Raw genomic sequence first — 13,389 nt, 5'->3', positions numbered from 1 at the left:
CCATTTTTTAACACCACTGAATTCAATTAATAATATACTGTTTACTTCTCGCCATTTTCAACCATTTTTTAACACCACTAAATTTTATTAATAATATACTGTTTACTTCTCGCCATTTTTAATTATTTTTTAACACTACTGAATTCTATTAATAATATACTGTTTACTTCTCGCCATTTTTAACCATTTTTTAACATCACTGAATTTTATTAATAATATTCTATTTACTTCTCGCCATTTTTAACCATTTTTTAACATCACTGAATTTTATTAATAATATTCTATTTACTTCTTACCATTTTTAACCATTTTTTAACATCACTGAATTTTATTAATAATATTCTATTTACTTCTCGCCATTTTCAACCATTTTTTAACACCACTGAATTCAATTAATAATATACTGTTTACTTCTCGCCATTTTCAACCATTTTTTAACACCACTAAATTTTATTAATAATATACTGTTTACTTCTCRCTATTTTTAACCATTATTTAATATCACTAAATTTTATTAATAATATTCTATTTACTTCTCGCCATTTTTAACCATTTTTTAACATCACTGAATTTTATTAATAATATTCTATTTACTTCTTACCATTTTTAACCATTTTTAAACATCACTGAATTTTATTAATAATATTCTATTTACTTCTCGCCATTTTCAACCATTTTTTAACATCACTGAATTTTATTAATAATATACTGTTTACTTCTCGCTATTTTTAACCATTATTTAATATCACTAAATTTTATTAATAATATTCTATTTACTTCTCGCCATTTTTAACCATTTTTTAACATCACTGAATTTTATTAATAATATTCTATTTAATTCTTACCATTTTTAACCATTTTTAAACATCACTGAATTTTATTAATAATATTCTATTTACTTCTCGCCATTTTCAACCATTTTTTAACACCACTGAATTTTATTAATAATATTGTATTTACTTCTCGCCATTTTCAACCATTTTTTAACACCACTGAATTTTATTAATAATATACTGTTTACTTCTCGCCWTTTTTAACCATTTTTTAACATCACTGAATTTTATTAATAWTATTCTATTTACTTCTCGCCATTTTCAACCATTTTTTAACATCACTGAATTTTATTAATAATATTCTATTTACTTCTCGCCATTTTTAATTATTTGTTAACACTACTGAATTCTATTAATAATATACTGTTTACTTCTCGCCATTTTTAACCATTTGTTAACACTACTGAATTTTATTAATAATATTGTATTTACTTCTCGCCATTTCTAACCATTTTTAAACATCACTGAATTTTATTAATAATATACTGTTTACTTCTCGCCATTTTTAACCATTTTTTAACATCACTGAATTTTATTAATAATATTGTATTTACTTCTCGCCATTTCTAACCATTTTTAAACATCACTGAATTTTATTAATAATATAMTGTTTAYTTCTCGCCATTTTCAACCATTTTATAACATCACTAAATTTTATTAATAATATTGTATTTACTTCTCGCCATTTTTAACCATTTTTAAACATCACTGAATTTTATTAATAATATACTGTTTACTTCTCGCCATTTTTAACCATTTTTAAACATCACTGAATTTTATTAATAATATACTGTTTACTTCTCGCCATTTTTAACCATTTTTTAAACATCACTGACTTTTATTAATAATATACTGTTTACTTCTCGCCATTTTCAACCATTTTTTAACACCACTGAATTAAATTAATAATATACTGTTTACTTCTCGCCATTTTCAACCATTTTTTAACATCACTAAATTTTATTAATAATATTCTATTTACTTCTCGAGATTTTCAACCATTTTTTAACACCACTGAATTTTATTAATAATATTGTATTTACTTCTCGCCATTTTCAACCATTTTTTAACACCACTAAATTTTATTAATAATATACTGTTTACTTCTCGCCATTTTTAACCATTATTTAATATCACTAAATTTTATTAATAATATTCTATTTACTTCTCGCCATTTTAAACCATTTTTTAACATCACTGAATTTTATTAATAATATTCTATTTACTTCTCGCCATTTTCAACCATTTTTTAAAACCACTAAATTTTATTAATAATATTGTAGCGGAATAATAATAGATCAGTTACAACAATAGTTTTATAATTGTATTTTACTGTTATGACATTTATAATTTAAATTATTCATATAACTTTTCTACGTATTTCATATGTATATGTTTTTACTACAGTTTATAATGTATTGAATACATTGTTTAATATGAGATATATATTCCCATAGAAATAACATTAATGGGTTGTCAGTATGTGTTTAGTATACCCATAGAAATTATATTAGCGGCACATTCACTAATATAAATATGAGTTTAATATTGCCATAGAAATAACATTAGCTATACTTTAACATACAAACATATAGGTTTAGTTTGTGACACATATAGTGTCAGTTAATACAGTGACGCACTTACGTTTCAGTGAATACTATTTAACCATTGGTTTAAACATTTTATATACAGGGGTAAACAGGGGTTTTTGTTTCCTATACTTTAACACTTATGAATTAATTAATTTTTAAGCGCACCTGTGTATTGTATTTTAATGCAAATGAGAATTTGCCTTTAGGTGGTAGTGTGCGACCGATGAAAAACAGGTAGAGTTTAGTATAGCCAATAGTAATATAGTAGTAGTGTTAAAAAAAGTTGTTAACTAATGTGAGTGCAGAGTTGTGCTGTTTGCGCGCGCAGAAGGCAGTGGCCTATGCAGCGCTCAAACTGCAAAACTCTCAGTCGAATGAAACACTCGACACAAGTTATCTGATTCTCAAACAGAGTGGTTGTGGTCACTACTGCTATTATGCAGTATAATGTAATACATTTAAATACTGTATTGATTTTATAATGTGTTTAAAATAAAATTAGTTTTGTTTTAAAATACAATCTATTCATTGGGCCTGTGGTCCCAACTATCATCTCTTTGTCTTTTCCTTTCACTACTGGGCTCTCTTGCCCAAACTACAGTACTGGTAATTGTTGAGACCACATAATTGGCCGATAATTTCCCGTTGGTTGGCACCACCACCGATTGACTTCCACACCACTTTCCTGATGCCGTACATTACCATACCTTTCAATGCATTGCTATTATCTACCGAACCTTTGACTGCCGAACCATTGACTGTCTAACCATTGACTGCCGAACTATTAATTGCCGTACCATTGACTGACGTAACATTGACTGTCGTACCATTGATGAAGTACCATTGATGTCATACTATTGACTGACTGAACCGCTGACTCCACTTCCAACACTCATCAGAATAAATATTTAGGTCAGTCTAATTTATTTACTGTATTGTGTGGACACCGAAGGACCAGACGTCCACATCCACATCACCACTGCACCGTTGGCACTACACTGTTGACAACACATTGTTGTACTGTGTGTCATAGACTGTCCACAACCACAACCCATTCCACTGGTCAACACAGCACCGCTCAATTCATTGGCCAACACAACACCGCTCAATAGACTAAACACACTAAACATCACTAAATTTTATTAATAATATTCTATTTACTTCTCGCCATTTCTAACCATTTTTTAACACCACTTAATTTTATTAATAATATACTGTTTACTTCTCGCCATTTTTAACCATTTTTTAACATCACTGAATTTTATTAATAATATAATGTTTATTTCTCGCAATTTTAAACCATTTTTTAACATCACTGAATTTTATTAATAATATTCTATTTACTTCTCGCCATTTTCAACCATTTTTTATGATAACAATATTTTATTCACAAATTGTATGCAATGAATCATTGCTTCCGAGTCGATCCGATTTTCTTATCGATCACTTAGACTATGAATTGTTGGAACAGTTGGTTGCGGTGACCGACAACACTAGCCATGAAATATTAGTAATAATATTAATTATTCTGCTATTTAGTGGTTTTATATTTATTGTCATTGACTTAGTAATGATCCGTAATAGACATCGACAACAAACACAACAATTGTTGAAACCGTTTGGCACTTCAAATGAATCGACTATTAATAGCCGGGAATTGAATTCAATATTGAAATATTAGTAATAAATCATCAAAATTATAGATAATATTAATATATAAATATTTTTCTTTTATTAATAAATCACTCAATTATTTTCATTTCTTAATTGATTTTTGTTTTATTTTGTTTTTCTATTAAATCTATTTCTGTAAACAAACTTTTTTTTATTATTATTTAAATTTATTATAATATTTTTGCTATTAATCTGTTATGATCTTTACTGTCATTGACTGTCATTAGTATTACTCAATAAAAATATCAATAAAAAAATAATGATTTAAATCGTATGGTATTTCAATGAAAAACTAATCATTGATTTATAGAAATTGAAGTTAAAGTAAAAATATTTAGTAAAAATTCATTAAAAAAATTATTATTTAGATTATTATCAATTTTTAAATTAAATAATTTATTAATAATTTTTTTTAAAAATATTATTTATTGAATTCAATGATTTATTAATAAAATTAAAAAATATAATTGCAAATTAATTAGTATATAGATTTTGAAAAATATGTTTTATTAGATTAAAAAAAATTATATATTATCTGTATATTAGTTTATACGATATTTTAAATTAAATATACTTATTATGATATTATATACTTCTCTATAGATTATAATCAATTAAATTAATATTAATTAAAAAAATATGATTTTATTATTATTAAAATTACCATAACTAATTAAAAATCTTATGAAAGAAATAATATTTAAACTTTCATATTAACAATTAAAACATATGATTAGTAATTCAAATAACTAATTAATAATTACTAAATATATTATATTTTAAACATTTATTTATTAAAATATTCATTTAGTTTATTCTTAAATATGTATTACAATAATAATAACAACTATTTATGTAATCGTTTACAATGTTTGTGGTCGTCATCGTTATCATCATCGGTGGTCATCATATGGTTAATGATAATAATAACACTGTTGTTGTCGATGACAGTCGTCATAATCACTGGTAATGATGTCGTAAGCAATGATAACGACGACAACAATTTGTGTCAATTGTTGTCACCAAACGGCCGAATCTATAGCTATTATGTCTTCAGGCAGTGGTATCGGTGGGGCTATTCATGGGATAAGCCTATAGATGACAAATTTAATTCATTCATAAAATTAATATCAACTATAAATGTTAATACAATAGCTGAATGGACAGTCCGATTGGATTATTATACCGAAAACGATCGACAAATTATTAGTAATTTATCTATAATTGAAAGCAATAGAGAATATGTTATAAAAAAATAATACCAACAAAACATGGATTACGGGTATTATTATTAATTACTTGTAAATATTGTAAATATTATAAATAATTTATCACACATCACATAATCAAATTAAATACAATAAAAAATAAAATTGATTTATTTTATTTAAAAAATATTATATTAAATAAAATTTAATTCATAAATAATAATATTTGATACATACATACACTTTATAATATAGAGTCTAATATAGTCTATAATATATAATTAATATATAGTCTAGTATATAATTTATAGACTGTATTATACTGTACAGTAGAGGATGGAACCGAAACGGTTCGGTTTCATAAAACCAGAACCGAAACGGCTTTATCACGGTTTTGGTTTTTGTGTTTCGCTTCCGGTTCGGTTCGGTTCCTGTTTTTCAGGTCCGGTTTGGTTGCGGTTCTTGTGTTTAGCTTTCGGTTTTAAAGCGGTTTCGGTTTTAGAAACGGTTCCGGTTTTATAAACGGTTTCGGTTTTAAAAACGCTTTTAGATTTAAAACGGTTTTAATTAAAAACCGATTTGAGTTTAAATTAATAGCACAAATAAAATTATCTTTAGAAATACTGTTGTTAATATAATTAAATATTTTTATTTACCTATTATTACTTTATAATAATATAATAATAGCATTTAAAAATGATTATTTATAACTTTTAATTATTACTTTTAATTATTAATATTTATTAATAAAATTTTTCTATTTTTAATTAATTATTAATTTAGTTATGAAATTATATTTATAAGTTTATGTTATAATAAATATAATAATTATAACTTATACTAATTTAATTATTACCGTATTTTATAACAATAAGTAAAAATATTAAAATCAATTTTTTAAATTTTAAGCCCACTTTTTACCCCCTTAATATTATTAACTTTGTAAGATTACGGTTCGGTTCCGGTTTTATTCGGTTCCTAAGTTTTAGTTACGGTTCGGTTACTGTTCAGGATTTTCAAATTTTTCGGTTTCGGTTCGGTTCGGTTCTTGTCTTTGAGATACGGTTCGGTTGCGGTTTCTAAAAAACTCTTCGGTTCCCACCTCTACTGTACAGTACACTACAACTACAAGCATACAAGTCATACTTCATAAACATAGGCCACTAAATAAAAATTAAATAAAAATTAATTAATAATAGTTTACAGTATAGTATACTAACAATATTATAGAATATTTTTTATTAAATTATTATTTAGTGGCCTATGTTTGTGAAGTATGACTTGTATGCTTGTAGTTGTAGTTTACAGTATAATACAGACTGTATTATACACTGTATGTATGTATGTGTTGTCGCGCGCACGCATTGATTGACTGACTGCACGTACACTACAATTGATTAATGAAAAAAAACCGCCAAATTTTTTCTCTCGAATATTCTGTACGTAAAACTCGATTTCGATAATCGAACAGTCATTCAGTCAGTCTGTCTGTCGTTTGAATTCAATTTTTTTTTGTATTCGAATTCTTCTGTTGTTTTGCTTTACAAACCAAAAGACTACCACTTCTTCCGTATTCCGTCTGTCAGTCAGTCTATCTGTCTGTCTGTCTCTCAGTTGTTTCCCTCTCAAGACAACTGTTTTGTCTGTTGTCTGTGTCATCTGTGAACTGATCCCATCAGTGACTATACAATTGCTAACACATGATAATCGTTAGCCGTTTAAGACATCTGTCGTCGCCGTCGTCATCAACGGCAGCTCTGACCGCCCGAAGTAGACTACGGCAACTGCTGCTGATCGCCGCCGCTGGACATCATAGACACTGGTCGTCGTCGTCATCGCGAACCGCTTTTATTGGTAGTTACCGGCGATTACCGATACCGTCATCATCGGCGGCGACCAACGCGCGGAAAGCCATATCGTTGGCCGCATATGTTAGCTGTGCTTTAAGTGGCTATCATTATTCCCGTCGATGGTTATCATCTCAAAGTCCGGTTCATTGTTTACTTATCGATGACTGGAACGGTAGTATTGGTGGCCGCGGTGATGGTGGTGGCGGTGTCCGACGCCCGAACACACCGAAAGAGCAGAAACTGTTCGACGCAGTCAAACGCGGTGACTACGAATTGGTCAGACAAATGATTGCCGACAAATACATTGATATCAACAACTGTCGCCATCAGTTAGGTTGAACACCATTACAATTGGCCGCTATTAACCATTTGACCGATATTTGCAAAGCACTACTGGACGCCGGAGCCGATATCGACAATACCGACGACTACTCAGCGCCCAGTGGCTATCCTACGGACTTGACTTTATGCGTATATCGATGTCATGCGAATCTGAATTCACGGATTTATTGTACACACGTGTGTCGTTTCGCTGTACAACTGCCCTAACTATGCCCTATTGGCCAACTCGTTGCCGACCGTTCAGCTGTTTATCAATCGCTCGGCCAATCCACTGATGGATAACGAAAACGGACACAAACCTATCGACTACTGTAAACAAGACAATCAACGGATGGGTCGGCTGTTAGACCAACTATACGGACGTCCAGAAACAGCGACAACTAGAGGAACGATTGAAGTTTCCGCTCGAAGATCGTATCAAAGAGGTTATTGTTGACCAACAGTCGGCCATTACTACGGTAGCGGAGGCCATACGACGCAAAGAGAACGGTTGGTACGATAACGAACATCCACTGGTTTTCAAATTTTTCGGTTCGTCGGGTATCCGGAAAATCGGAGAAAAAAGGTTTCATACGACTAGATATGACCGAATATCAGGAGAAGCACGAAGTGGCCAAATTTATCGGTGCACCGCCCGGCTATATCGGTCACGACGACGGCGGACAGTTGATCAAAGCACTGAAAGAGTGTCCCAATGCGGTCGTACTGTTCGATGAGGTAGAGAAGGCCCACAACGATGTCTTAACCATACTATTGCAACTGTTCGATGAGGTATACCATCTCTGTCTCTCTCTCTGTCTCTCTCTCTCTCTCTCTCTCTCTCTATCTCTATCTCTCTTACAGTAAACAGTAAACTGATTCCCTGTGCTGTGAAGACATTGAACACACAGAACAAGAGTGTCCAACAGAGAGACAACTTTCTCAAAGAGGCCAACATTATGAAGTAAGATACCTGACCTTTAACTGGGAACCGGTAGTCACCACCCGATAAGTGATATACCGATTGGACTAATGGTTTGTTTGTTTTTTTGCAGATCTTTTGTCGACTGTCACCATATTGTCAAACTGATTGGTGTGGTATCTGTTGAAAACCCGGTGCTCGTACTCATGGAATATATGCCTAATGGCGATCTCAAGACATATCTGCGCCTCAATCGACCCGATAGTGACGTATAGATTAGTTGTCATTTTTTTGTTGTTGTTGATTGATTAGTATATAATATTTTTTTTTATTTGGTTAGTAAAACCTTAATCCACGAGTGCCGATATTTGTCCACATATTTTAGAAGGCCGTTGAAATTGCCGACGGTATGTCCTATCTGGCCGCCCATAAGTTTGTCCATCGAGATTTGGCCGCACGAAATTGTATGGTTGCCGAAGATTTGACCGCTAAAATTGGCGATTTCGGTATGACTCGCGATATCTACGATTACGACTACTATAGGTTAGGGGGTGTACTATATAATAATTGATAGGCTATTATTAGCTTAGGTATTAATAATTACCGATTTTTTTATAAAGAAAACGTGACTGTTGTCTATAACCTGTGCGCTGGTTGTCACCCGAAGCCCTCAAAGACGGCGTATTTACCACTTATTCGGATATCTGGACCTACGGTGTTGTATTGTATCCATTCCTTGGATCCATTCAATGTTTTATAAAACTAAACTAATGATACCTTTCCTCTGTCTGTCTGTCTGTCTGTCTGTCTGTCTGTCCGTCCGTCCGTCCGTCCGTCCGTCCGTCCATCCATCCATCCATCCCGTAAACTAGTTGACGAATAATGCAGTTTTGTTTTAAAAAACATCCGAAAGCCAGGCCATCGTTTTTGTTGTCGTCTTTGCCATCGTTTCACGAAGTTTGCTATTTCCTGACCCGTGCGGCAGCGGCTGCGACAGCGTATAACAAATCGCACTAACCGTTCAAACGGTTTCTCTATTCGCTGATTCCGGCCAATCGGCTAATGCTGTACAATCTGAATCCTAAACAACACCAACACAACCATCACCACCACCACCAGCAACAACATAACGATTGGTCAACTGATGACAACAATCAACAACAACAATACAATCCTATAGGTGGTGGTACCTAATACTGTCCGATGAGTCCAATGTTTAACGATAATGATCCGTCAATACATGAGCCGAAATGCGATTGCTATCAACAAAACACGACCACTACTACGGCTACCCCGTCAGTGGTGGTCAGCAACCGTAATGACCGCACTACTGCCGGTCATTTCGCTAGTATTTGAGCGTAAAATTAAGCTACAATTGAGAGCCAATCAATGAACGGATGACCAAATTGTCGTGCATATCGAAGCTGTAATCGGTCAGTTTGTTAATCAGTAGGGTGTGCGGGCGATATTACTATTACTACTTATATTACTATAGTTGAGTTTATTTTGTTATACTGATTCATTTGATACCTCACATGGCCATAGTTGTGTATATTTTGATATACTGATTCATTTGATACCTCACATGACTATAGTTCATTTGAGTTGTTTATATTTTTCATTTGACTCCTTATATAAATATAATTGCGTATACTAATTCATTTGATACCCCACATAACTATAGTTAAGTTTAGATTTTGTTATACTTATTCATTTGAGTATTTTTTGATACCTTATATAACTATAATTTATCTTATACTGATTCATTTGTATATTATAGTTAAGTTTAGTTTTGTTATACTTATTCATTTGATTATATAACTAAATTATTTTGGTTATACTAAATTATTTGATACCCCACATAGCTATAGTTGAATTTATTTTGTTATTCTGATTCATTGGATTGCTAAATGGCCATAGTTAAATTTATTTTGTTATACTGATTCATTTGAGATATTATATAACTATAGTTAAGTAGATTTTGTTAAACTGATTCATTTGATACCTCACATGGCCATAGCTGAGTATATTTTGTTATACTGATTCATTTGAAATATTATATAACTAAAGTTAAGTAGATTTTGTTCTACTGATTCATTTTATACATAAAATAACTATAGTTAAGTTTATTTTGTTATAATTATTCATTTGAGTCCTTATATAACTATAATTGCGTATATTTGATTATACTAAATTATTTGATACCCCACATAGCTATAGTTGAATTTATTTTGTTATACTGATTCATTTGATACCTCACATGACTTTAGTTGAGTATATTTTTTGATACTAATTCCTTTGATACCTCACATGACTATAGTTAAGTTTATCTTGTTATACTGATTCATTTGAGATATTATATAACTATAGTTAAGTAGATTTTGTTCTACTGATTCATTTTATACATAACATAACTATAGTTAAGTAGATTTTGTTATACTGATTCATTTGATACCTCACATGGCCATAGCTGAGTATATTTTGTTTTACTGATTCATTTGATACCTCACATGACTTAAGATGAGTATATTTTTTGATACTAATTCATTTGATACCTCACATGACTATAGTTAAGTTTCTTATACTGATTCATTTGATACCCCACATAACTATAGTTAAGTTTATTTTGTTATACTTATTCATTCGTGTCCTTATATAACTATAATTGCGTATATTTGGTTATACTAAATTATTTGATACCCCACATAGCTATAGTTGAATTTATTTTGTTATTCTGATTCATTTGATACCTCACATGGGCATAATTAAGTTTATTTTGTTATACTGATTCATTTGATACATAACATAACTATAGTTAAGTTTATTTTGTTATAATTATTCATTTGAGTCCTTATATAACTATAATTGCGTATATTTGGTTATACTAAATTATTTGATACCCCACATAGCTATAGTTGAATTTATTTTGTTATTCTGATTCATTTGATACCTCACATGGCCATAGTTAAGTAGATTTTGTTCTACTGATTCATTTTATACATAACATAACTATAGTTAAGTTTATTTTGTTATACTTATTCATTTGAGTCCTTATATAACTATAATTGCGTATATTTGGTTATACTAAATTATTTGATACGCCACATAGCTATAGTTGAATTTATTTTGTTATACTGATTCATTTGATACCTCACATGACTATAGTTAGTATATTTGGTTATACTAAATTATTTGATACCCCACATAGCTATAGTTGAATTTATTTTTTGATACTAATTCATTTGATACCTCACATGACTATAGTTAAGTTTATCTTATACTGATTCATTTGATATCCCACATAACTATAATTAAGTTTATTTTGTTATACTTATTCATTTGAGTCCTTATATAACTATAATTGCGTATATTTGGTTATACTAAATTATTTGATACCCCACATAGCTATAGTTGAATTTATTTTTTGATACTAATTCATTTGATACCTCACATGACTATAGTTAAGTTTATCTTATACTGATTCATTTGATATCCCACATAACTATAGTTAAGTTTATTTTGTTATACTTATTCATTTGAGTCCTTATATAACTATAATTGCGTATATTTGGTTATACTAAATTATTTGATACCCCACATAGCTATAGTTGAATTTATTTTGTTATTCTGATTCATTTGATACCTCACATGGCCATAATTAAGTTTATTTTGTTATACTGATTCATTTGATACATAACATAACTATAGTTAAGTTTATTTTGTTATAATTATTCATTTGAGTCCTTATATAACTATAATTGCGTATATTTGGTTATACTAAATTATTTGATACCCCACATAGCTATAGTTGAATTTATTTTGTTATACTGATTCATTTGATACCTCACATGGCCATAGTTAAGTTTATTTTGTTATACTGATTTATTTGAGATATTATATAACTATAGTTAAGTAGATTTTGTTCTACTAATTCATTTTATACATAACATAACTATAGTTAAGTTTATTTTGTTATACTTATTCATTTGTCCTTATATAACTATAATTGCGTATATTTGGTTATACTAAATTATTTTATACCCTACATAGCTATAGTTGAATTTATTTTGTTATACTGATTCATTTGATACCTCACATGGCCATAGTTAAGTTTATTTTGTTATACTGATTCATTTGATACCTCACATGGCCATAGTTAAGTAGATTTTGTTATACTGATTCATTTGATACCTCTCATGACTAAAGTTGTTTATTTTATTAAGTTAATTTTTTTGATATTAAAATGCAATGTATATTAATGTTTAGTAATGATTGAATACAAATTTATTAAATAATTAATTTATACAGTAATAGGATATAAATTAAAATTAATTTTATTGAAGAAATAGCGCGTAAGAAATTTTTTAAACGATTATTAATTTTTTTTTACATTAATAACGTGAATTAATTATTATAAATAAATTAAATTATTATAACGTAATTTTCAAAAAAAAAAAATTATTTAAATTCATATTCATTTCGGTTAAGATTACTTCTTTGAATAACTTTTTTCTCTAATATCATCTGTTGTATCAGCCATGGGCTGCTCGAACTCCAAAGACTCGAATGACGAGAAGAAGAAGAAAAAGTTAGAGAAAAAACAGATAAAAGAGATGAGTAAAGAAGCGAAACGATTGGCGATTATCAACAAATCGATTGATAAGTACAAACCAAATATCCATATTATAGTCAGTCGTGTGCTTAATGTGACCGATCGGGACATTAAGTGGAAGTCAGATGAAATTAAGCGCCAATGCGAACAATTGAATTGTCACCTCAAGTGGCGAGTGTTACGTTGCGATAACGTTTGCGACGGTACCGAACTCCGTAATCGGCTATATCGCGGCCATGTATTTATTGAGTCAGCGATCAAAGGTATGCCCGGCGTATTGATTGATTGGAAAGTTAAGCTGAATTGTGTTTGTATGCCGTCTACCAAAGATTAGTATACCTTTCCGCCGTATCCTCCCTTTCCGCTGTATATTTCTC

At 30.0% G+C, this 13,389-nt stretch overlaps 1 protein-coding gene across 1 annotated transcript; it reads left to right on the top strand.

Moving 5' to 3' along the window:
• Positions 1–8,210: 8,210 nt before the first annotated feature.
• Positions 8,211–9,918, top strand: LOC128957278 (insulin-like growth factor 1 receptor). Its single transcript, XM_054303013.1, is given in 6 exon segments — positions 8,211–8,270; positions 8,343–8,442; positions 8,534–8,669; positions 8,741–8,943; positions 9,021–9,115; positions 9,273–9,918. Coding segments are annotated over 5 exon segments (450 nt in total). The 5' UTR covers positions 8,211–8,270; positions 8,343–8,437; the 3' UTR covers positions 9,284–9,918.
• The last annotated feature ends 3,471 nt before the right edge of the window (positions 9,919–13,389 follow it).

Source organism: Oppia nitens, unplaced genomic scaffold, assembly GCF_028296485.1.
Source record: "Oppia nitens isolate AA-2021 unplaced genomic scaffold, nextdenovo-longstitch-racon4-pilon3 scaffold39_pilon_pilon_pilon, whole genome shotgun sequence".
NCBI lineage: Eukaryota > Metazoa > Arthropoda > Arachnida > Sarcoptiformes > Oppiidae > Oppia > Oppia nitens.
Note: the sequence above shows the minus strand (reverse complement) of the source record. Positions and strands in the feature narration are given on the sequence as shown.